This window comes from Triplophysa dalaica, chromosome 25 (genome assembly GCF_015846415.1).
Source record: "Triplophysa dalaica isolate WHDGS20190420 chromosome 25, ASM1584641v1, whole genome shotgun sequence".
NCBI lineage: Eukaryota > Metazoa > Chordata > Actinopteri > Cypriniformes > Nemacheilidae > Triplophysa > Triplophysa dalaica.
Window position 1 is genome coordinate 11040142 of NC_079566.1, and position 25159 is coordinate 11065300.

General features: G+C 38.2%; 4 protein-coding genes across 6 annotated transcripts; 3 read left to right on the plus strand and 1 right to left on the minus strand.

Annotated features, from left to right (window-relative positions):
• Positions 1-1016: 1016 nt before the first annotated feature.
• il11b (interleukin 11b) lies at positions 1017-4937 on the plus strand. Its single transcript, XM_056741795.1, has 5 exons — positions 1017-1152; positions 2899-3059; positions 3214-3303; positions 3466-3624; positions 3782-4937. Exons 1-5 carry the CDS (start codon positions 1146-1148, stop codon positions 3935-3937), a joined length of 573 nt encoding a protein of 190 aa, XP_056597773.1. The 5' UTR covers positions 1017-1145; the 3' UTR covers positions 3938-4937.
• Positions 4938-5567: 630 nt separating this feature from the next.
• Positions 5568-10324, plus strand: si:ch211-171h4.3 (serine/threonine-protein kinase SBK1). Its single transcript, XM_056740795.1, has 4 exons — positions 5568-5909; positions 7506-7650; positions 8252-8454; positions 8912-10324. Exons 1-4 carry the CDS (start codon positions 5904-5906, stop codon positions 9548-9550), a joined length of 993 nt encoding a protein of 330 aa, XP_056596773.1. The 5' UTR covers positions 5568-5903; the 3' UTR covers positions 9551-10324.
• Positions 10325-13566: 3242 nt separating this feature from the next.
• On the minus strand, positions 13567-17588 carry necap1 (NECAP endocytosis associated 1). Its single transcript, XM_056740796.1, has 8 exons — positions 17383-17588; positions 16293-16393; positions 15327-15431; positions 15119-15200; positions 14888-14996; positions 14674-14812; positions 14424-14517; positions 13567-14305 (listed from the first exon to the last, which is right to left on the minus strand). Exons 1-8 carry the CDS (start codon positions 17475-17477, stop codon positions 14245-14247), a joined length of 786 nt encoding a protein of 261 aa, XP_056596774.1. The 5' UTR covers positions 17478-17588; the 3' UTR covers positions 13567-14244.
• A 425-nt stretch (positions 17589-18013) lies between these two features.
• Positions 18014-23890, plus strand: epn1b (epsin 1b). 3 transcript variants are annotated; one of them, XM_056742021.1, is made up of 12 exons: positions 18014-18074; positions 18225-18308; positions 18838-18960; positions 19178-19271; positions 19392-19547; positions 20131-20259; positions 20336-20456; positions 20803-20969; positions 21060-21546; positions 21641-21766; positions 22066-22200; positions 22479-23890. In XM_056742021.1, exons 4-12 carry the CDS (start codon positions 19203-19205, stop codon positions 22877-22879), a joined length of 1791 nt encoding a protein of 596 aa, XP_056597999.1. In that variant the 5' UTR covers positions 18014-18074; positions 18225-18308; positions 18838-18960; positions 19178-19202; the 3' UTR covers positions 22880-23890. The 3 variants fall into 3 exon arrangements, with proteins under 3 accessions (XP_056597999.1, XP_056598000.1, XP_056598001.1); XM_056742022.1 differs by having other exon boundaries at positions 19181-19271; XM_056742023.1 differs by having other exon boundaries at positions 18015-18074; positions 22066-22621.
• The last annotated feature ends 1269 nt before the right edge of the window (positions 23891-25159 follow it).

Sequence of the window (25159 nt, forward strand, 5' to 3'; positions counted from 1 at the left end):
CTGAGTTTTCTATGAATCCGGATTATATAGAAATGTGTATTCCACAGAAAAATGTTTCATTTTTGGACAGATTATTCCATAAAGATCACTGTACAGTACATTCAGCAGACCACTAGATTGTCGGGCAGTCGGACCACTTCCTGAAGTGGTACAGGATATACGCACAGCAGTAACAGTCACTTTTCTTATCAAACAAAAAACTCTTGCCTCTTTGCACTCATGGGCAAATCGAGAAAAAGCAAGAATGAGTGGGTGAGTGGATGAATGAAAGAGAAACATGGGGGGGGGGGCTATGTATGTGCATTCAGGCATGAAGACAGTTGTCCATGTAGAATGTCTAAGTGGAAATAGTAGTGAGATGTGTCAGAGGAGACCAATGGACGTTGCGTGGGGTAGATCACACAGTGGGGGCGTGTGCGTCGGTCTGTGCGCGTGCGTGTGGCCTTGGTTTTACCTAAACCTGAATGCACACCAACACATGGGGACCGTGTTGAGGTCCCCGTGGAGAAAAAACTTTATGAATCGTACAGAACAATATTTTTTTAATCAAAAAGTGCAAAAAGTTTTCTATGATTTTGAGGTTTATGGGTAGATTTAGAGGTGGACTGTCCCCACGGAGATAATAACCAGACATGTGTGTGCGTGTGTATGACTGAGTTCTCTTGTGCACTTAATTCATCTCAGAACAGTTTCATGTCTCATCTCAGTCCATCATCTCTACGGCATTCCCCTTTGGCGAGCTGAAATCAGATACAATAATGGCATACTTATATGTAAACTATGACTTTTCTAATCATACAAAAAATAATTAAAGAGATTTGCACACATGTCCAAATCACAAAGTTTGTTTTACATTTGAGTAATGCGCAATTTAGACGCGTTAGATGTCAAAAATCCCAAATTAGGAACACAAGGGTCACGAAACAAAAGTTGTTGGCGGAAATAACAGATAAAAGCGGAGTTCTCCAGAAAAAAAGATACGTTTAGTGTGAGGGGGTGTGTAGATGTGTATTTTTTTCTGAATGTGAATGACTCACAATGTGTGTCATATACCCGTATAAAAGAGCCTCGTTTCACTTCTCTACATGTTAGAAGAGTGATAACACTTGTACACTGTATTTTCATCCAGGGGTTATAGGATTACAATGAAACGTAAGTATTTTTTTGCCTTCATTTCTTTCACTTAAGCACACAGACGTGATAGTGTCCCCCTCCAGTAGGGGGAGTCTTTGCTTTTGAATGAATTTTGAATTTGAAATGTCATTTTGGGATACGAATTCATCATCAAAGTAATTTACTCTAGTTTATTGGTATTGAATTAATTTAAAGAACAATACATACATTTGAATTATTTTATTATTTATGTTTTTTTTCATGGGTATGAAATTGTTGTTGGTATTGTTTAGGTACCATGTGACAAAACAGATTTATTTTTTTGTGTTTTGTTGTAACTACATTTTGACAAGTACTTGAAGTAAAAAATAGAATGTAAAATTTTTAAGTGAATTGATTTTTGTGATTTATCATTATATCCGAAGGCCACAACCACCATAGACATTATGGGGTTCACCCAAAAACAAAAGTTCTGCGATCATTTATTCCTACATTCTTAAAAATATCGTCTTTTGCGTATAGAAAAAAGAAATGTATACAAGTTGAAACAGCTCAAATCATGACATTCTTTTGGGGGGGACGTACCCCTTTAACCTAAAAATTGGGTGATGTTACCCAATTTAGTTTTGGGGCTTTTCAACAGTTGATACTTAACTGATCAACTTTAAGGTCAAAGGTCAAGGTTAATTTTTCCTGATCACATCCTCTTTGTTGGTTTTAAATATATTTTCTCTAAAACAGTCATATCTAAAATATTAATCATGCAGTTAAGGGATTTTTTGGGGCATAATAATTGTTCAAAGCGATCTGTGTTATCGCAAGCGAAAAGGTGCTATCAGTGCTATCATCCACCAGAACCGATGGAAGGATGTTAGTCTGTGAGTCAACAGTCGGCCTCAAAACTAATTGAGTCAATTTAAACTCTTTCAGTTCACCAGCTTTTGATGGAGACCGTCACCGTGCCATCTTATCCACAATGTTGGCACGCATTGGTAATCGCTGACCCTGACAATTTCTCCATTTAGAAAGGTTCCGAGCATGTTAACTGCGCAAAAAGCCATTAATTTCCTCCAAACGCTTATCACAGGGCTAAATCACTTATCACATATCTGCTAAATGTGTTCATTAAAAGAGCTAAAATAGTCAGACAGAGTTTGGCCATGGATCATTTATGTTAGCTGTGGCTAAAGACCGGAGTGAACATCAAACAGGCTGGACTAACAGAAAGACTTGTATTACACTTATTTATTTCCAGGATTCATTCGAAATTCTTATTAATACGATCCTACAGTAAGGAATGCATTCAAGTTTAGTTTCCAGATGACCTCTGAGCATTCCTGGACTTTTTCAGTTGTGTATTTTGCAATAGGTGTAGTGTTACACGTTTTGCGAGATATCATGACCTCAGCTTAGCTCCTCGTGTTGCATCTGCTTGTACATTTTGGCATGACGGCACTGCATCCGGAAATTTGCTGACTCACATCCTTTCATCTGAATGCTGTTGCATCTCTTAAATTCGCTTTTTAAAGTGACATCGTTTTAGTATTACACACCCCGGTGTCAGTTAGACATGTTCTACATGCCTTGGAAATTCTTGTGGGATGCTAAAAAATGTGTCCTATCCGGTGTGACCAATATACTCTGTCAATATACAATATATATGTCTTTTCTTAAGCAAAGCAACTGCTGAGAACACAAACCATGGCACCTGTAGTTGTGAATCAGATGAATGTCATCCGTTCGACTGACATACGAGAGTCATCTTTCTTTCTTTTTGGCTGACAGTGTTTCCCGACACCACCCTTCCCCTGATCTTCTTCATGTCTTTGGTGGAGTTCTTTGGCTACACTACGTCCCGTCCTACTTCGACCTCACAAGGAAGAGAAGGTCTGAAGAAACTACAGCATGATATGCGCCGGCTGTCGAAATTGTTAACTCATGGAGTCGTAAGTTTGGATTCATTTTTTATTTACTTTTTAAATAACTTCTTAAAACTCATCATTACAATTTCATTTAGTGTACGATTGAAGATCAAATTAAAACGATCAATGCAAGGTCTTTCAACATGTTTGTTTAATATTGGAATTTACTTTTTTTCAGAACATGTCAGACATGATGCGAGACTTTGACCGTGACCTCACCTCACTGCCCACGCTGAGCTACAGAGCAAAAGACCTGAAATCACTTGAGGTAGCACGTCCGCATCTGTTTCTTACCTTGTTCAATAACTCTCATTTCACTTAAGTAAGAACCACCCAATTGGACCATAAGAGACTATCTGACTGAAACAAAAACAGCACAATGTAAAATAAAAAAATGATCTTGACATCAGGCTATTTCTTTGTCCCACAGGTGAGCAGCACTTTATCAGATCTGTACTCTGGTTTTAAATCCTTTTTATTTCATCTGGACTGGCTGCAACATGAACAGGAACAACAAGACACTGATTTTTCAAAGACGAAAATGATTAGTCATTATATGAAGAATATCAGCCTCAAGGTGCTCAGAGAGGTAAGTGCTGTAGTTATTTGTTCACCTAGAAGAGAACTAAAATATTTTGACTGCAAGGTGATCGTAAGAATGACTATTACGGATAACAATAAAACAGATAAGGTATTGAAAAAAGAATAGCGTAGGTTAAACAAATCTTCTAAACTTCTTGTTACAGATTGGAACCGCACCTTCTGAGCCTATCTACCCTACCCTGCCTCCTCTCAATTCATACTGGAATATGTACCAGGCCACTATGGAAATCAATAAGAATCTTTATTTATTTTGTGACTGGTACACTAGAGCTCTCGGAGTTCTGAACCATAGACAATAATGGCTCCCTTCACGTCACTGGTAGCCGTCCTCTCATCCTCATGGTGTGAGTAAAGGAATGATGCAAACAGGGACAGTGGCCTTAAAGATCCCAGGCATGGAATTTTCCAGGCACCCCTAATTTGTCTGCTCTGAACCATTCCTATTCAGTTTTTCATATACGCTCATCTCCTCATAACTGCTCTCTTTCTTATTTAATTTGTAAGTTATGTATTTAATATTTAAGTTTATTTATTGAAGTTTTTGTTTACATTATGTGTTTTTGCATAAAGTGTATGAGTATTGGGTTGTTTGTAAAATCAACTGCGGGCAGTTGTTAACAATGACCACTAGATGTCGCTAAAGACACGTCATTGCGGTGCGACGACGAAGTTGGCCTATGCTTGCAGTAATTTATTTCCATTCTATCCCACAAAGTGACTAAATAATAAACTGGGCATGTTTTTAACTTTGGTCAGATGACATTTTATTCAAAATTCCTCATGACAAAAAACGGAGAGAACTTACATACAGGGTTGTTTCGAACACCAGGGGCCTGATGTATAAAACAGTGCATAAATGTCATACTTAAAGTGGACGTACGCACAGTCAACTGTGGGCATACACACATTTAGGTTTATTTTCTAAAAATCCCTATATGTGCATGGAAAGTTGTGTAGGCCTTTGCACCTTTTAATGCACATTTGGTGCGCACACGATGTTCAGACATCAGATCCTGGGCCTGTGATGTAAGACGCTGAAGAAATGAAGTGGTGTTAATATCAGATAATCATTTGGAAAAATCATCCATTTGTAAGGAAACAATGTCAACCAAACTCAAATGCACCATGATTTGCCTAAGCAAGTCCAATGACAAGCATTAAACAATGTACCAGACAGTGTTATTTGTTTGTTTTCCAACATTTTTGTACACATAAAATATTTATTTTTGTATTTATTATTTGACTATTTAACTGTTTTGTCATGTTGTTCTTTTAATAAATTTTTATATTAAACTCCAAGCCAGGGACCATTTCTTATATTCTCAAGCATATTAATGCATTTATCTGAAACTTCAAGGTGTACATTGTATGTATTTATTTTTATTTTGTATTTATATATATATATAACTATTTAATAAGAAAAGATGCCAAATCAACCATCAACATACTATTCCTAATGTTCTGTGATCAATTGCATTTTCGTATGTTCAAGAAATAAACTTTAACCTCATAGATTTGTAATTCTTGCTATTCCAATTATATCCGCCCCTATCTGGCTGAACATCTTCATGGCTGATTGAGCTCAAGTACATCCAGACGGTTATGAATTAAAGGAGAGAGTCAACCGTGAATATCAAAATCTTCAGCACGTCGATGAATGCTAAAGGCTGCAGAATGAGGGAATGAGATATCCTATAGATTATGTCTCTTGACTCTATGTGTGTTTAAAAAAGCTTGAAAGCCAGCGTAGACGTAGCTGGACATGACTTGGCAGTGTTAAGCAGAGGCAGAGATTTGTGATATAATCTTTTCGTTAAGTCACCCCACAGCTGTTGAATCTGTCATGTTCACTGAGAGAGAGGTTGAAAACGAATCGATCATTGCATACGTCAAAGCCCAGTACAGTAAAAGCACAGCACAGTAAAAGGAGCAGAGGGACAAACAGTAACAACAGGTTGTCACACCTAAATACGTTTACCAGGTAAATTATTATTTACTAAATTTGGAAACAAAGAGCTCAAGGTTCAAAATGTATGAATAGAACTGAACCCCGTAACATCCAAGGAGGGGTAATGAGAGCATACAGCACAGAGAAGAGAGATGCCGTGGCAACAGGACGTCCACATGTGAATAAACCAACAGAGACGAAGGAAGTTGTAAGCTTAACCAGTTGAATTATGATTGTTTAACCTGAAGCTTTCAGGGACCAGTGACAATAGAAATCTGCATCTGTAAACTCCACAGCAACGTTCAACGGCAGAAAATATGACCGTAAGTCTTTTTGTTCCTTTTAGGGAAATTTATATCCCTTAAATCTAAATTAATCTATTCTTACCTACATGCCAAGGTTTAGCTCTATAGATATATATGTATGTATTTATATGTATACCTAAGCATGCTTAAAGGGTAGCATAATATAAAGTTACAAAGTTAAACGTTGATCTGTGATTGCTCGTATAAGACACCGGGGCTAGTTGTCACAGTTTTCTACAGCAATAAATATTTTTCTCTGGAGATTATTAAACACTTACATGTTTTACACTGTTATTACCGAAATAAAAATACATTAAATATACATTGATGTTTGTGACAACATGCCCCAATGGGAAACAATGTATCGTCACAATGGAATCTGCCATTGAACAGTCTAATATATACTTTTCAGTCAATTTGCAAAAGTTATAACAGACATAAGAAACACAAAATATCAATTATTAAATATATAATTATGATAAAACCTACAACATAACTTGCAGTGTCCGGAGATTAACATAAAAACATCTTGAATCTTGAAAGAATTTTTGTCATGCCATCATTAAGTTGAATGTATGCAGGTTTGGTTTTATATAACAAAGATGTAATGATAGTTTAAGATTTGCAAATCATCGCCAAAAACCCACATTTATCTATTTAGATTTTAGATTAGTTCCCAACACAAACATAGTAACTGCGACACGGCCCTTGTGACAACTTACCTATCTCACAACATACCGGAGAGGCTTTTAGTATGTGTTACATAATTCAACAATGTACAACATTTGTATCTAATCCTGAAGTGCCGCTGGTGCATCTTTCCGTAGGTCATCTGTTGCCCACAACTGATGCCCAACAGGTGCACCTCATCCCTATGCGACACCAACCCTCTATCATCATACCGAACTAAATCTTTCTGCGTTTGGGACACAGCCATGCATTTATAAACTACCAGAAAGTCAAACATGCCAGAACATTCACTACGTGTCTTTTATGCAAATTGTGCCTGACCATCACATCTACTACCAGTTCCCAATACTTGTTCTATTAATGAACAGAACACATAATCCCATGAGGTTTAGATGAGGCAGGCCATGTCCATTTCTGGTGTTCTGCTCCACAGCTGTCCAATGTGATGACGGACCGGTCGATTCTTAGAAGCTTTGACAGAAATCTCTCTTTCACAGTAGCGTCCTTATAATAGTATGCATTGACAGCTCTAGCAATATATCAGCACTCCACCAGATCCACTAACATATGTATTTGCTTTCCACAAGGGATTTTCTTATATTTGCTCCTTATGTTGACTGACAGGGAAACCGGGGAACCAAAGAAATATATATGGGGGCATCCCATGTTCTAAATCAGATGGACTCATATGCTGAACCTGCTAAAATGTGTTTTAATGAAAGTGTGGTGCCTCATCAATAAAGTCCAACCTCATTATTTTATATAGGAAAACCAACTGAAGCCACAAAAATAAATAAATCACAGAATTGAAACTGAATAACTGTGTGACAAGAGTCATGCAAATTCTCTCTCGGATTACATCTGGTGTTAATGTTTTGCACATCCTCTTGTTACCTTGATCTTGGATCCCGGTTTTGTGTGCAGACAGCCACCAGACTCTTGGATGAGTTGTGTCACCTAACGGCTCAGTCACTGGCTTCGCTGGAACCCTCAGATCACTTTCAAGTTATCAAAATTCTTGGAGAGGGCTCGTATGGCAAAGTCATGTTAGCCGTGCACAAGAAACGGGGTATGTTATTAACTTTTTTATTGTTTTTTCCGTACATCAACCCCATTTTGTGTAATATTTATTTAAAGGGGTCAAATGACATGGCGAAAAACAAATGTTATCATTTGAGATGTCATGCAATGTTTATACACGAAGTAAGGTTAAAAAACGCTGTATTTACCACATACCGTGCATGTTTGTATCTCCTCTTTCCCCCGCCTCTCTGAAACACACAGATTTTTAACAAACCTCATCGCTCTGAAAAGTGAGGTGTGCAATGATTGGCCAGTTAACCAGTGCGTAGTGATTGGTCAAATACCATATTTGGAACATCTAGTTCCAAAATAGTTGTACTATCTTACATGCCTATACATTTGGGCGGTCTTAGTCTAATCATAACACAAACTGACGTAGATTTGTCAGGCGTTTCAGGCAGGTCTGGGTGAGAAGTCGCTCTTAGATTGAATGCATCTTTTTATTCCGACACTATTTTATATGTCTAATACATGCATGGGCAATTTATAGCATAACAAAGACACATATAACATGTTCGCGCCATATGACCCCTGTAATATAATATTTCATTCTTTTTTGGAAATCTCCAATTTGGAACATTCTCCAGGAACACCAATGGCTCTTAAATTCTTTCCGCGAGACTCCACGTGTCTCCTGTCATTTCTACGAGAATATAATCTGTCTTTGGCATTCTGCACCCACCCATCTCTAACTTCAGCCCTCGGTATCGCGTTCTCCTCTCCAACCCACTACGTGTTCGCACAGCAACCTTGCATGTATGGCGACCTCTTTGATGTCATCGTTCCTGAGGTTGGTTTTTTGGTTTGGTTTTGCATGTCATGAATTGTCCTGATTTTATTATTAATACTACTGTTTAGATCAATTAAATTAATAATGAATTAACTAAACATTTAACCAATCCACAACCCTTCTGTCTATTATCACATGAATAACATTGAACTTGAGATAGTTCACCCAAAAATGAAAATTCCGTCATCATTTACTCATCCTCATGTGATTTTAAACCTGTACGACTTTCTTATGCAGAACACAAAATATGTTTTGAAGAAAATTGCTCCCCAAAGAACACTGGCTCCCATTGACTTCCACTGTTTGGACACAAATTACTGAGACATTTCTCCCAAAAACTTTTTTGTGTTTAAATGACATGAGGGTGGATAACTCATGACAGAATTCCCATCCCTTAAATCTTGTTCAGCATAATTGGTGCATCCAATGAGTTATACCTTGATCTCCCTGAATGCAGGTCGGTATAAAGGAGAACCGTGTTCAAGGAGTAGCTTCACAGATCAGTGGTGCTCTCTCTCACCTCCACACGCTCGGCTTCGTCCATCGTGATGTCAAACCCGAGAACATCTTCTTGTGTGACAGTGACTGTCGCTGGGTCAAGCTTGGTGATTTTGGCATGGTGAAGGCTGCGGGCACAAGGGTACCGTGCGTGTGGTACAGCTCACCTTACTGCACACCAGAGGCTGAAATGGCAAGAGTGAAGGAGGAAATCAAGGGAGGAGAAGTGGACAACAATGGGAACAAGGGGTGCACTGAAAAGACTCAAAGGATTTTGGTATCTGTAGATGCCAGTACGGACAGCTGGGCATTGGGTATTTTGATCTATGCCATGCTGATGGGGAGCTCACCATGGGCAGAGACTGTTTCAGACAATAGTGCATTTAGCAGTCATTTACAGTGGAGTAAGTCGGGCACTTCGGAATTGGAAAAGAGTGGGTCACGACAGTTGCCATCGCAGTTTATGGCGTTCACTCCTCTCGCAGCCAGTCTTTTCAGGTCCATGCTTCACCCGCAGCCCGGGTGTCGAGGAAAACCTGAGGAAATAGGAGCGTTCCTTGGAGGAGCTTGGCTTGTGGACAATGATGTCAGTGGGTGATCCAAAGAAGGTCCGAGATTAGACATTTTCATATAATCATATGGTTTCACTCTAAGGAATGAAAAGTTTTGGTGTGAGAAAACTTTTTCAATGGCAACCCTGACATTTATATTCTATGTAGACCTTATTTGTTTCTGCCTAGTTGAGTATTTTCCCAAACAGATTACTGTAGATTTCAGTTAATACATTTTATTAACACAGAATTTGATACAAACAAAATAATAGAGACAAAACATACACACAACAGTAACATTGCTGCTCTTCAAAATAATGCATATCCTGCGAAGATCAGTAGCAGACAAAATCTGTCTTCGGGAGTTTAAATCCATATTACTGCCCAATTCCAGACCAAATGGATGTTTTCCGATATAACTAAAACTGAGAACAGGAGTTCTTTTGGAAAAACCAGTGACAGTCGCTTTGAGGCACAACAGTTTATTCACAACCATCTTGTGCAGCTATTGTCTATTTTCGTTGAAGTTAATCACACTTTTTTATAGCACGTTCCAGAATACTTCCACCGAGTTCACCTTCAAAATGAAAATTCTGTCCTCATTTACATGCCCTCTTGTCATTTCAAACCTGCATGACTCAAACAGCACCCCATTTGTTTCTACTGCAACCAATGCAAGTGAATGAGGGCTGTTTGAAACATTCTTAAAAATATCTTCTTTTGTGTTCTGCGGAAAAAAGAAAGTCATGGAGGTTTAAAATGACTAAAGGTTGAATAAATGATGACATAATTTTCGTGTTGAAGGTGAACTACTCCTTTAAATAAACTGCATATACTTTCAAAGGAGATTTGGTTCTGTAGTTGTATTTTTTCATAGTTCAATAAAGTTTCTTTTGAAATACTAACATCACATTTCAGGTGTCATTTAAGTTGTTTAAATGTTGTCAGTTTTAACGGTTAATTGTATTCCACATTTCTGCTCATCAAACATTATCTTTACGGAAAACACAATGCATATGTCTATAGACAAAGTAAATTCTGTACTTTGAGAGCAAGTGAGGACATCTCTCAGATTTCACCAGAAGACATGCACACATTTAAACAGCCAGACACGGTGCGTCCCAGATCTCAAAATAAACCCCACACCATTAATAAAACACTTTCAGCAATCATCACCTCTGTCAGACATGCACACATGTGTATTCACAAACACACGGACACACACGCGCACACACACACGCACACACACAAAGACACGGTCCAAGACCATTTGACCTGAAGTTGTCCCAACCTTCTGCACTTGTACATGCAGCAATTTGTGAAACAGAACACACAGCGTGTGCTATCACATGTAACAGATCGGCATGTAGCTCAAGTTCAAGCATGGAATCTCCTTCAACTGATATGTGAAAACATAACATTGTAAATTATCAAGTTAATATGACAAGACATGCTGAACATTGAGAAAATGAGAAAATGTTCATTCTAATAAATTTTGCAGTAAGAAATAATGGTAATACTTCACAATAAAGTATGAGTAGTGAATAATTGTATTGCCACTAACTGACAAGGATTAATACATGCTAAAAACATATTGTTAGTTCATGTTAGTTAATGCATTTACTATTGTTAACAAATTGCAGTGTTCCAGAAATCATATTAAAACCTATTTAAAACATTAGACAGTCCATAAATAAACACAAATATATTAAACATATACAAAGGTACTATATTAATATTTTGCATCAGAAACGGAATGCTCACATTCTACTGCTTTCAATCGCAGGTTATTTAAGCACCTTGTTAAGAGATCAACATCTGAGCTCAGTTATTCGTGTGAAGACGACCCAAGATCATCTACCAGCTGCCGGTATATGACCTTTAATCTGACATTCTATAATAAAACGTGTTTATGTATTTCGTTTGACATTTGTTAGCATAAACGTTAGCTGTCATCTCGAATATATGAATTATTGTGCTAATGTATACACACACTTGTGAGACAGGAATTTATCTGTAGCTTGAAACGTGCAGAATGACATCCCAGGCTTATGCTACAAATATTTAGCTTCATTACCAGTTTGGACTGTGAAACCTTTAAATGCACCGGAGGCGAGCCATTCTCAGTTGCGGCCCATGGGACCCAAAGCACTTGACATTTTGGATGTCTCTCTTAAGCCACATCTACTCTGCAAAAGTGGGAGAGAATGCTAAACTTAACTGCATTAAGATTGATGAATCAGTTAATTGGCACAATCGTTCTCAAAACGAGACAAAATGTGCAGTATGTTTTTCATGAGGACATCTATCGTTCTTTTCCTGTTCATGTGCAGCGCTGCAAAAATAGATGACCTGACTTCTCAACGTAAACAAACTTTAATCAACAAGTGAACAGCTGCCCTCAAAACAAGCATCCTATTTATTGCCCAAGAACATGTCATTGCGTCGTGTCAAAAACACATCCTTATTCAGTGTCCTAACATACGCATCCCAAGCAGGTGATGAGACATTTTGTCAAGTTCCTGGGTTCATTTTCTGTGGCTTCACGCTGACAAGTGTCCTCATTAAGAAATAGCAGGGAATTGTGTTTAGCGGGTGCTATCAAGATAAGACTTGATCAGAAGACATACTATAGCATAGAAGCATATAGTGTGAAAAAAACAAAATATTAAGACGTTCAAAAAAAATCTTGCACTTGTCCAATATGATGAGATCAGACATAAGGATGTATGACTGACACCTTTTTAGCATTTAACAAGAGCTCTCTGACAGAAGCTCCAGAAGTGCTTTTGGCTGATCCAGTGTGAAAATACCAGTCACATAGACTAGCGGTTAAGAAGGCACTCACATTCCACATTCAACAAATGCCAAAAATATTACTAGAGGATTGTAAGAATGTGCTTTCCATTCAAATCCAGCCATAATCATCATAATTTTGGGATTTCGTAATCTGGATTTTTAAATTTAGTGTATTTATTAAAGGGGTCAAATGAAAGGGCTAAAACTAATATTAATGTTTGTTTTACATATAGGCCGAATGCAATGTGCACACGATTTAAGGTTAAAAAAACACTGTATTTTCCACGTACCTTGCATATTTGTATCTCCTCTGTGCACCACCTCTCCGAAACGCATTTTTTACAAAGCTCATCGCTCTGAAAAGCGAGGTGCTATGATTGGCCAGTGAACCAGTGCAATTGATTGGTTGAATACTGCAAGCGTGTGACAGAAAAGTAACGCCTCTTACCATATTTGGAACATCAGGTTCTAAAGCATTTGTGCTGACAGCTACGCCCATCTTACTTGCGTATACATTTGGGCGCCCGAAGTCAAATCAAACCACGAACTAACGTAGATGGTGGGGGTTTGGTAACCACGAGGCGTTTCAGCCAGGCAGGTCTGGATGAACATTCGCTTTCAGATAGAATGCATCTCTTGTCATTTTACGTGTCTTATACATGCATGGGTAACTAATAACACACCCAAAACACAGAATAACATGTGTGATTTAAACATAGTGAAGTGAAAATAATTTTATGCTTTAAAAAAATGTACATGAGTAAAAATACTTCTGTCCACCTCTGTGTAAAAGTGCACAACAGGTTAGGACAACACAATCTCTAAACATACCAATAAACTACAGGTCTCCTTTTAACCAGATTTATAATCCCTAGTTTCATTTTAGAGTCAAAAGTGCATATGCGGCTCAAAAACAACCAAAATTCAAATAAGCAAGCTAACACAACCAGAAACTATAATAGACATGTACCATTTAATGAATCACATTTATAAAGGAAGGTGTGGGTGTCGCAGAAACTACTAGAGTAACAGAGACCTCTTCTGACCAGACTGAGAAATACAGGGGTATAAAGTTCTCAAGCTAACAGAACAGGAAACTTAAATACTTTTAAATAACTATATTATATAACGCCACATTGATGCAGTAATTCATAAATAAACTCATCAATCATTAATCTGATAATGGTTACTGGTTATGCTTTGCTTGCTTTGTTACCACACTACAGTATATATTATAGCATTTGAGCACTTCAGAAAGTGAAAATTATTTTGGAATATTTTATTTGCGTTTAACACATAAATGACTACAGTATATTAGTCAATTAAATGACAGCATGGATAATGTAACTAATATTTGGACATATTAGTCCCGGTATTTGAGGGATATTAATCCCCAAAACTGTGGTCTTTTTATCTATACTTTGATATTACTTAATTTAAACTGTACAGATCTTATATATTCTTATGCTATGCAACATGTCAAGCCGTTCACTGTACATTTTCAATCAATATGTGCCTTCTTTTTTAAACACCCCAGGCACACGCACATATTCACTCCTCCAAAGACAAACACATGTTATGACAACAAAGTGAAGACAACCAACACTGAGGTCAACTACAGATACTGAATCAGTAATCAAAAACAACAAAACATTATGGTAATGTTACACATACATAACTTCAATGGGATGTCCTTCTCTCTTTTACAATCTTTTTCATGATTTCTTTTGGTAGATTTGTTCTATAATACCAACAGCCTATTTATCTCAGCTGCGCTGTGCTGTGCTGTGCAATGTTGTGCTTTGCTTTGCTTTGCTTAGCAGATGACAAAACTGAAAGCTTTGCATACAGCTTGTCTCAAATTTTCTTCAGTTTCTTAAAATTGCAGTGGTTCTGATGAAGGAATACGAACAATAATGGAATAAAGAGCAATGAAGCAGTCTCAGAACTGGACCCAGTCCCCAGACGAAGGTTCCTGGCATGCTGCTGAAGGAGGAACAGCGCTGAAGAGCGAGAGATAGAGAGAGAAAGAAAAGCAAGATAGAAAGAAGCAAGAAAGAAGTGTAAATTATTACACATTTTAAGGGACGATCTCACAATATTAGTAAGTTATAATGCTACCTTCCAGAGCTTGAGAAGTCCCCCCACAGGTCAGAGCTGGGGTTCGACTGAACCACTGTATTGGAATTACTGCTGTCCAGTTCTAATAAACATGCTAAGAACAGGACAAGAAAATTAAGGTTATATTTCAGTATTTCTAAAAATAATGAAAAAGTGCATTTAACAAATGGTTTATGGTACAAATGGTACATATGTGTTATGTATATTCACAAATGATTAAATATAAAAGCACTATATAATAATGATTTACCTGTCTCTGCTCCTCCTGTGGGCTCTTCTGTGTTGTGATTGGCGGAAGGGGGAGGGGCTATCTTTCCTCCTGGAGGAGGAGGGAGGAGCCCCAAGCCCCCTGAGCTCTGAGGGCGGGGCTTGTCCCTCTTTTTACCTTGCTAACAGAACAATTCACTCATTTCTACTGGGTTCCATTTATTATCCGTAACAAACTGCAGGAAATATTGTTTTACCCCGATATTCAGTGTGATGGTCTGTCCCTCCTTGAACCCTAGGTCCAGTTTTGGTCCAGTATCTACCGACTGAGAACTTTTGCTCATTTCTTCCTCCTGTTTCACCCACCTTCCAGAAAGAACGAAAAAGAATGAAGAGTTGAATATGAAGATTCAAAAGTCTAAATAGCCGTGTACGCGGGAAAAAGTACCACCACAAGAAAAAAAACACACACTTCCAAGAAGACTCACTTGAAATGGTCCTGCAAAGTGACATTGAAGTCAAAGGCATCCCCTCTGTCTCCAAATCCAACTCCAATGAATGCACTTCGACCTAAAACAAAGCAGTGTGAATAATGCGGTCAATATCCTTTAACTGCATTACAGATGTGGAGAACCTGTTTGCATGTGTTTTCTTATAAACAAGTATATATGATCAGCTTTAAGATGCTACACTTACCATTGTCATCCTGTATTCGGAGAACAAAATACCGGCTGGAGTCGCCGACTGTCTCCACAGTGATTCCAGGGAATTCCTGAACTGGTGCTTGAGCAAACAGCTCACCTAAGAAGGAAAAAATAAACAACATTTTATTTCTTGTAGAATGGGCCATATAGGTTTTAGTGAGCTAACAATTTGATAGAATAACAATCAGCCTTCTTTAACATTTTTACACAATTACAGGTACATCACAAAAAAATATCGTGAAAAAGGTCGATTTTTTTGTCACTCATTACAGAAAGTGATACCCATATATAATATAGATGCATTAGACAGGGTGAAATATTTCAAGTCTTTATTTCTTGAATTGTGATGATTATTGCTTACAGATAACGAAAACCCAAAATTCGGTGTCTCAGAAAATGATAATATTACATAAGATCAATAAAAAAATGATAATTTAAACAGAAATGTCAGGCTTCTGAAAAGTATGTTCATTTCTATGCACTAAATTTTTGGTTGGGCCTCATTTTGCATGAATTACTGCATCAATGTTGCGCGCCTTCGAGGTAATCATTCTGTGGCACTGCTCAGGTGTAATGGAAGCCCAGGTTGCTTTGATAGCGGCATTCAGGTCATCTGCATTGTTGGGTCTGGTGTCTCTCAACTTCCTCTTGACAATTCTCTATAGATTGTCTATGGGGTTCAGGTCAGGCGGGTTTGCTGGACAATCAAGCACAGTACCACCCTGGTCATTGAACCAGCTTTTGGTACCTTTGGCAGTGTGGGCAGGTGCCAAGTCCTGCTGGAAAATGAAATCAGCATCTATTACACTATGTGTAATGAATCTTTATAATACATGGGTTTCACTTTCTGAAATGAGTGACAAAAAATATTGACCTCTTTCCTGATATTCACATTTTTTTAGATGTACCTATATATGCCAAGAATCATAAAATCGTTTTTTTGTTTTCATATGATAACCTGAGACTTTGTCCTCCAGTTTGATATAAGCCAATTTTCCCTTTGCTGTAATGCGCATGCGGCCCGTCCAGTCTGGAGTATCCAACTTCCAGTCAGCAGCCCTGAAAGTACAAAGACAGCAATGTTAAACAATTTCAAGACCTTTAATGTATGAACATGAGGACCTTAACAACAATATGCATATGAATATTGTTACACTCAATGGAAAGGTTATAGGTTCATTTAAATGCATTTCATCGTGGTATTTTTGATTGGCTGATTTTGAGATTGAAGCTTGCAAAACGTTTCTTATCTATTTTCAGTCTTATGTTTTATTATGATGTAGGAGTATTATTGCAGTTTTGATAATTATAGCATCATTCCCTCCAGCTTCAGGAGGTATACAGCTGGGATTTTAGAGATGCAAGTCACTGGGGTACCAAGTGCTTTGAATTCTAATGGTTTCCTTTACAAATACCATTTTGAACCATCAACATTCATCATTACAATTATGACAGATTCTTTATTGTAGTGTGTATGGAGGTTTTAATTGTGTTATACTGGTTCCCATCCATCAAATAACATCCCTCGAACAGAACCCAAAAGGGTCAAAAGACCATCAAAGTCCCCATGAAAACAACACAATTCCCATCGTGAGCAATAAATAAATAAGAATTGATGTTATTTTATTATTGTTCTTTTTAATCAGGGATCTCTTTGCAGCATAATAATAAAACGGTTATGAAATGATGCCACGGACGTTATTTCAATACCATAATATATATGTGCACAAGAACTATCTGAGATTATATGATCAGTTGTCAAACCTAATTCATATGTAACGTATTTATTAACATCAAGTCGTGAGCTAGCAGTTAAACAGGCCGAGCGTCTGAAATCACCGGACGATGGACCAGCACACTGCATTGCAATCCTTGAAATAGTTTTACGCGACAACAGACATAATTCATATACAATTCTCGACAGTGTCGTCTTCTCTGCATCACTATGGCACTGATACAGGCAATACAACAATTTCAGAATATTTAGACATCGTTTATACAGCACAGACACCTGCCATGGACTCGGGCCCGCGCATCCTTTAATTCACCTGTATCCGCGATTCGACGCCCTCGGCGGGATGCGATAAACATTGACATCTGGTTTTACGCACAAAATCGACTCGTATTCCCCCTCGGACGCCATCTTGAACCAATTTCAGTCGATGTGAGTAATATTTCTGTCTTCATTCAATTTGTTATTGCGGTCCAGCCGCTTCTACGGGCACCGGAGCGTCAGTAGCCTAACGTCACTGACGCATCAGGCACGCGCTTGGAATCGAGCGTCACGCATTATCAGATCTACGGAAGGATGGATCGACTCGCGATCATGGAAATCACGCCCAGGAAAGCTGTACCATGGTGTTGGGATTAGCGGATATGTCATCGTTATTATACAGATATACAAATACGTTTAATTTCATATGTGGCCTTGTTTCATTCCGATTGAATTTGGAAAAGCATTCACGAGAAACTAGTGGAGATACATTTATTTATTTTAGTGGTTTTCAACGTGAACGCGTAGAAACGCCCAAACATTAATATTTACTTGTCAGCGTGCAATTCTATTCGACAATTTATTACCGACCACTCCTGCCTCATTAATATTCAACAGGGGGGCGTGCACCGATCTTCCCTGCGTCCCATTCCGAAGTGATCATCCCTTTTGCCCTACTCCCTTCGAAGACTCAAGATCTTGATGTGTAAACTCTAGAGGGAAAAACGCAATTGTACCTCTTAATATGTGCGTTTAAAATTTACTTTGCATAAGGAGCAATAAAAACAACCTCATATTCCCTTTGTTTGTAGTGACCTTTTGTAAGATGTCCCCTTCCCGAAGGACACTTCGAAGGGCGATATATCCCGTTTAACACATATCGTTTTTTGTTTTTAGACAGGTGGCCGTAAACGGAAGCGGAAATTTCCGCTAGTCTCTGGAAAAGCGTCTCATCTCTCCTCCCGTCCATCCTCCCTAAAGGTTGGTATATTAAATATATATTTCTCCTATATTTAGTAATGATAAATCCTGTCGTCGAGCGGACACGAGACGTTGAGCTAGTGCGCATAATCCATACGGTTTATTATTGTCTTGTGTTTAAGGCGATGCCTCCCTATATCAGCTGCTGCAGGTGTCAGATTGCAGTCAGGGTACGATCGGACATCCCTGGTGCATCAGTTTCGCTGTAGTCAGATAAATTATAGTCTACGACAGCGTATTTGCTCGTTTATAATATTGTATTGTTTGCCATTAGAAGATGATGCTTTCATTACCTGAGAGATATTTGCTATCTTAAGCATTGCAAAGGTGTGTGTCCGTCTGTGGAACAAATGTATTGCCATCAAAAATATGCACACTGCAGATATACATGTACTTTTGAAAACAGCGTTATATTTAGAATCATGCTGCTTTGCTTTTATTGTAAAAACAAATACTGTTGTGTCCAATACCATTTATGTGCCATCACTTTGGAAATAAAGCATGTATTAAAACAGATATCTAATTTCAGGGTTTGCCTTCATAAATCTGGTGTATAGGCCTTAGGTCACCATTGAGAGCACATGGACTGAAGTGCCTATTCGTGATTGAGAAATCCTGTCAACAGCCATTTCTTATACCCTTTATTTAGCAGGTAAGATGGTGATTTGTGATACAGTTTAATATAATGTGTGGCTAGCTTGTTACGATCACAAAACAACCACGAACTGTGTTTACAAGACACTAGAGAGCTCTGTTATAACCACAATTTTGTGATTTTGCCTAGCTTTGTGTGTGACCTGCACATCACCGGTCCTGTATTTTATGCCCGAGCTTTTCAAAAATCAGAACTGATTTCTTTTCTTTTCAAGAAGTTCACAGACAAAAAGCGCCATCATGACTCACTCAATGCTGCGACGACAACTGAAGAACCTTGTTCAAAACTTTTCCGAGGCAGAAGTCAAGGTGAGTTTCTATACTTCGCATTCATCCAGAGTTATCTCATCAAAAATGAGGTTTCCGGGTTACATTGAACCAGAGAACGACATGCTGAGCTGCTCATTTTTGTGCGAATCTGTTGTTAAGGTTCGAGAAGCGACTTCTAATGACCCCTGGGGCCCTTCAAGCTCCCAGATGGCCGATATCTCGGACCTGACGTACAATGTGGTGGCGTGTAATGAGATTTTGACAATGCTCTGGAAGCGCCTCAATGATGACAAAAATTGGAGGCACGTGTATAAGGTGAGTGGAAAGGCAAAAATTGGTGGTAGAAAGTAAAACTATTTTTGTTTAATAAAGAGGAGCTGTCTATACGGCCTGTTAGTGGATCAAATCCTCAGGCTGAAGCCTGCTCAGACTGATTGAATATTTATAGCAAGTCATGGTTTTTGTGACCGTTTTGCTCACCTGATCATGTTACCCGGCGAACAGTGGCTGGCTCTTTCTTTTCGTTGGAGCATTTGTGCTGTCGCTGCAGTGTTTGATTTTGCGTAGGAAGGATTTTCCCTTCAACTGCAACACCGTGGCACATTTCATTGTCTGATATTTACTCATGGCTCAAAGTACGAAGACAAATAAAGACAGATTGTACACTCCACTGTTTAATTTGCGGTGCATGCATTTCTTTTTTTTACAATCTTAATTTGAATAAATGAACAAACTAATCCATAAACATGACTGATACCTCAACAATTTTCACGTAGTTATAAGTAAAATGTGAAATAGGTATAAAAGGAAATAAATGTTAGGTCATTTTTCGTTTGTAACTGTACATAAAAAGTTTTTATTTACTGTACCTCCTTATCACTTTCTTCCTCTGAAACAGTCGCTAACCCTTCTTGAATACATGTTGAAAACCGGCTCAGACCGCGTTCCCCAGCAGAGTTTGGAGAATATCCATATTATTAAAGTTCTGACAGAATATCGCTACGCAGACAAGGATGGAAAGGACCAGGTACAACAAGTTTTCTTCTCTCATTACATGAATGCTTTTTTATGCACAGATCTGGTAATGGGTTTGTTCTTTACAGGGGGTAAATGTGAGAGAGAAGGCAAAGATTGTGTTAGTTCTAGTTGAGGATGAAGATAAGCGGAAGGAGGAGAGAGAATTCGCTTTGAAGACGAAAGACAAGCTGGCAAAAGCTCCAAATGGTAATATTCTTGTGAAGCTATAAACACTTCTGGTTGATCTAAACAAAGTTTTAGGTTTTATTCATGGATTATTGGTGCTAATCTATGACCCCATCTTTGGATTCGATAACTTAAATTATTTATTTAAAATACCAGCTGATGTTTTCTCTAATTGATTTAAACTCATTTAATCCGGTTGACCTAAAAGTGAAAAAATTTACAACATTTTCCTATTTAAACTTTTTGATGTTTTTATTTTAAAATGTGCATTTGAAATATATATTCTGCAAGTAGCTTCTTCGTATATTTTGCTTTTTTAACTTATGTGTTTAAACTTAAAATAAAAAAATATCTGTTCCAATCACAGCATCTTCAGCTACAGGCCCAGAAAAAGAGAAACAAGAGATTCCTCCATACACGGGACTTCCCTCTCTGGACAATATCCCCTCAGTAGCTGATCTGACCGCTGCTATGGCCAAGAAGAAGGAGGAGCAGAGACGCCAGGAGGCAGAGAGGAAAGAAGCGGAGAGACGGGTGAGAGACACTAGATTTGAAGTTGGGTGAGATTTGATCTGATTTAATACCCAGCTTGACATCTTGTAAATCTGTGGATTCCACCATCAGGCAAAAGAGGGCGACACTGAGCCAGATCTTTGGGAACAAGCAGCCACAGCAGCTCCCACGTCTGGCTCAGATCCCTGGGGAGCTCCATCAGATGCATCAAATGAATCCGCGCCTGCATCCAGTGACCCGTGGGGGGCACATTCTGATGTAAAAAACGGGTCTCCACCTGCCTCCAGTGATCCTTGGGGAGGATCGGTCAGTGCTGAGAAAGAATCTCTTCCTGCCTCCAATGATCCATGGGATGATTCTGCTGGTTTTATAGAAGATAAACCCACTGCTGGGCATGATCCTTGGGGTTCTCCAACCGAAGCGCCAAAAGACTCTGAACGAGCGAAGTCGGATCCCTGGGGGGAACCAGCAGATATACAGGGCTCGGCACATGCAGCATCAGACCCCTGGGCGGCTCCACTCGAAGCACCGTCAGTCGGTTTGGATGATCCATTTGGTGATGGTTCGAAAGTAGATAATGACCCTTGGGGAACAGCAGGTAAGGATGAACTGGTTCATAAATATAATGCCCATGCAAATTGACACTCTTACTAAACCTTTTATTTTGTACTTAATTATTTGCTTTCACTCAGTATCTTCACCCCCTACTGCTAATGACCCCTGGGGCGCCCCATCAGCTCCAACCGATGCTGTGACAACAAGTGACCCTTTTGGTGATGGAGGAATAACAGATCCTTGGTTAGCTCCTTCTGAGAACGGTACTTACGCAACCGTTTCTGTTTGCTTGTATTGTTGTTGTATCTTTTTTGGTTAATGTGCATCTAGTCTAAACTTTACAATGTGCAACCTGTGGACTGTTTAAATGCGGTCTAATGCATATAAATTGTAAAAAATGGCAAGACTTTTTCAAAACTGCATGGTTCCATCTGCTGAGAAAAGAAGTCATCTTTTCAATTTCACAGCTTTGCTTGCATAGCTTTTAAATAACTTGTTTTCATTTTGATATTCAGATAAAAGTAATTTTTTCATTAAGACTTGTCTTCGTTTTTATATTCAGGTAATGAGACCAAAAAGGCATCTTTCCTCGGTGAAGGTGCTTCGTTGGTGGACTTGGACTCTCTAATGTCAGTCAAGCCCAAAGCCAAACAGCCTCCCCTCAACGCCATCTCCACCACTACTCAAAAAGCCCAGGGTAAGGAGGGCTGAGAAAGAGAGACCTTGACAATAAGACTGAGTGAAAGAGAGAGAATTACTGTATAGTACCTGTTTATTTTTGAGTGTTTGTGATCTAGTGTTTTTGAAGCGTAGAGTTAATTAGTCATGTGTAGCATAACCTGTACGTAGTTGATGTAGATTCCATCTCAACTGGCTTTTATTCTTTTTATCCCCATTTCTATGCTTATACTTCCCTTGTCCCTCCTTCCCCATCATCCCTTTTGGTTTGTACACTTTAACTTTCATCCTTCCCAGGTATTTCGATGGCCACTTGCATGACCAAGCCTTTTGGCGACAACATGTTCAATGCAAGCAGTTCAGCCACGTGGCCTTCCAACCCCAATCATTTCGGTTTTAACCACATGACCCCTCATTCCAGTACCCTCCCTCCGGCTCCCCGAAATACAGTCCCAGGGGTACCTGCTCAATACATTGCATCTTCAACCCAAAGTGCAAGCTTTTCAGCTTTACCAGTGCCCAGCATGGGTTTTTCAATGGTTAACACACACGCAGCAACTAGAATTGTACAGCCGAGCACTGCAGGTGAGCTCTCATCGATGTCATTCACAGGAATGCTCTTTCCATGCCCTGGAGTTCCACAGAAACCTCCAGTGGTTTCAGGCACTGGCACTGGAAAGGGAAATAACATTTTTTGAGTTCTCCCACTCCCATTATCATTAAGTCACCCCTACCGTTCCCATATGATTCCCCTTCATCAAACCCAATCTACTGTATGTTTGTATAAGTGTGTGAAAATATTTAAATATCAGTAAGCAATTGTACTGTAAGACTTTCCTTTATGGGGAAAAAGCATGCAGTTCCAAATCTTTTCAATGGGATTGACAGGGAGGTGGAAGCTGGTGTTCATCAGTTTTATGGTATTTATCCAGTACAATAGGAATGCGGTTATTCGGTTAGTTTGGTTATCGATCAGCTTGACAGGTTTTGAAAAGTTAGTTATGTTGTTCTGATAAATATTAGAGATGAGTGGAAATTCCCATGTTTATCCTGAAACATAACCAGACATGTGTTGCTGTGTTTGAAGATTGAGATCCGGCTGTGGACTTTAGTTCATTATGAATCAACATTGAATATATGTTTTTAGATATTTTTATTGCATCACTGTTAAATTTCCCATGTTCAGAATTCTGTAACATACAGGATTATTGATATTGTAAAATCAAAATGAGACTTAATTAATTATGATGATGACGATTTGGTTTTTAATTCAAATGAAATATGTAAGATAATGAGCATTTGAATTTTGATAAAATGGAAAGTATTCATTCTGTATAAGAATATTTATTAAGATGATTTATACATTGAGTGCTTTTGCTTTCTGTGGTTGAAAATGTGGTTATTTTTATTAGTGATTTTATTTATTTATTTATTTCTGCTAATTTATTGTTAAAGAAAGACAATGATGGAACAATCATAATGACATAATATTTTAATTCCTGAAGAAAACATGGCCTACTTACATTCTGGAAGACAATATCTACTGTTCTTCATTAGTTAAGTTTATTCAAATTGGCTGTTGTATTACGAGTTAAGTTACAGGTGTATTTTATTACAAATAAATATATTTATTCTACCAGCTATGGTAAAGCTATGGTGTTACCTGTGACAGTGCACAATTTAAAATTAAAGTGACAACATGTAAAGTATATCTGGTGTTTTTATTTATCTATTTATTTTGTATCTACTGTAAAATAAAGGTTAAGCTATGCTTTAGAATGGATTGCGCGATACTTTTCACGTCATACGCTGATCGGTTTGCGCAATACAGTCTTCACAGGAGTAAAAAGTCTGGATGAAGCAGCTTGGTATATGAATTTATCACACCAATCACACTTATCCAAAAACTTTTAATAGAAATTTTACTTTACTGTAGAAATATCGATTTACCGTGGTGTAATGTCTTTCCCAATTACTTTGTTTTTTAATCCAGTGCACGTGAAGTTTAAAAACGGAGTGGTAAAATTATTTTCCAAACAGGAAGTTAAGTCTTGTGCTGTTTAGGTGTCTAAACTTGAACCTTCATTTAATTCATTTAACACTTACATTTTTAAGGTAAAGGTGTAAGCGAAAATTTTATATTTAGTTATTTTTCAAACCATAATTGTTTTTATTCATTTGACCTTGTAATCTTTAATCAAAGACATTAAGCTCCTCTCAACAACAACTCTTTACCACGTGATGTAAGCAACAAAAAAGACGTAGGACTATACTGACTGTCCAATGGCAAAACATTTTTAGCATTCCTTCAAGGTGACTTTAATGTTTCGTGTCATTGCACTACAGTGTTTTTTCCACTAGGGGCATCGGGACATTAATAGACCTGCTAGCTAACATTTAATGGGGTGACCTGGATGTCTAAGGTCTCCACTTCACGGTAGAATATTCATACTGTATATAGATACAGAATAAAGCTCCTAATGTACCGAAAAGAAACTAAACAGTACTGTTTCTGGTGGTGGTTTTAGCTGTAGTTCAGGATAAAACAAATATCTGAAGAGTTGTTAAAGATTACAGGACTGGAAGAAACATGCTTACGAGAGCTTGACATTTTGTATGTTTAAAGAGGAGTATTAATGAAACAGCTTCATATAGAGAAGACGAAGGTCATAACCTGATTGTAAACGGAAAGAGCGAGAAAGATTTTCAGTAATAGGAAACTATAGAAAGAGGCAGAATGGAAGGAACAGATGGATTTGGTGGGATTAAATGAAATCTGGGTGGGTTTGTGAAAAATCACTTAAGAGGGACAGAATGAATAAAAGAAAAGACATTGAGGCTGTGAGGTGAAATTGCAGAGCGCCGGAGCTGTCTTCACAGATGTGGAGGTCAGTTTCTTCTACTATTTTAATCATAGTTTTTTTTTTCATAAATCAAAAATATGTATATGTTTTAATAAAATTCATAAATCAAGCTCA

Excerpts from the sequence above, each read along its gene's own strand:
- il11b (XM_056741795.1), top strand. Across the intron at positions 3,060-3,213 it reads AATTGTTAACTCATGGAGTC|AACATGTCAGACATGATGCG; the intron begins GTAAGTTTGGAT and ends ACTTTTTTTCAG. Across the intron at positions 3,304-3,465 it reads AAGACCTGAAATCACTTGAG|GTGAGCAGCACTTTATCAGA; the intron begins GTAGCACGTCCG and ends TTTGTCCCACAG.
- si:ch211-171h4.3 (XM_056740795.1), top strand. Across the intron at positions 7,651-8,251 it reads AGCCGTGCACAAGAAACGGG|GAACACCAATGGCTCTTAAA; the intron begins GTATGTTATTAA and ends AACATTCTCCAG. Across the intron at positions 8,455-8,911 it reads TTGATGTCATCGTTCCTGAG|GTCGGTATAAAGGAGAACCG; the intron begins GTTGGTTTTTTG and ends CCCTGAATGCAG.
- necap1 (XM_056740796.1), bottom strand. The coding sequence starts at position 17,477 with ATGGCGTCCGAGGGGGAATACGAGTCGATTTTGTGCGTAAAACCAGAT. Across the intron at positions 16,394-17,382 it reads GCGTCGAATCGCGGATACAG|GGCTGCTGACTGGAAGTTGG; the intron begins GTGAATTAAAGG and ends TTGTACTTTCAG. Across the intron at positions 14,306-14,423 it reads GACTTCTCAAGCTCTGGAAG|CGCTGTTCCTCCTTCAGCAG; the intron begins GTAGCATTATAA and ends CTCGCTCTTCAG.
- epn1b (XM_056742021.1), top strand. The coding sequence starts at position 19,203 with ATGACTCACTCAATGCTGCGACGACAACTGAAGAACCTTGTTCAAAAC. Across the intron at positions 20,260-20,335 it reads ACAAGGATGGAAAGGACCAG|GGGGTAAATGTGAGAGAGAA; the intron begins GTACAACAAGTT and ends TGTTCTTTACAG. Across the intron at positions 22,201-22,478 it reads CACTACTCAAAAAGCCCAGG|GTATTTCGATGGCCACTTGC; the intron begins GTAAGGAGGGCT and ends CATCCTTCCCAG.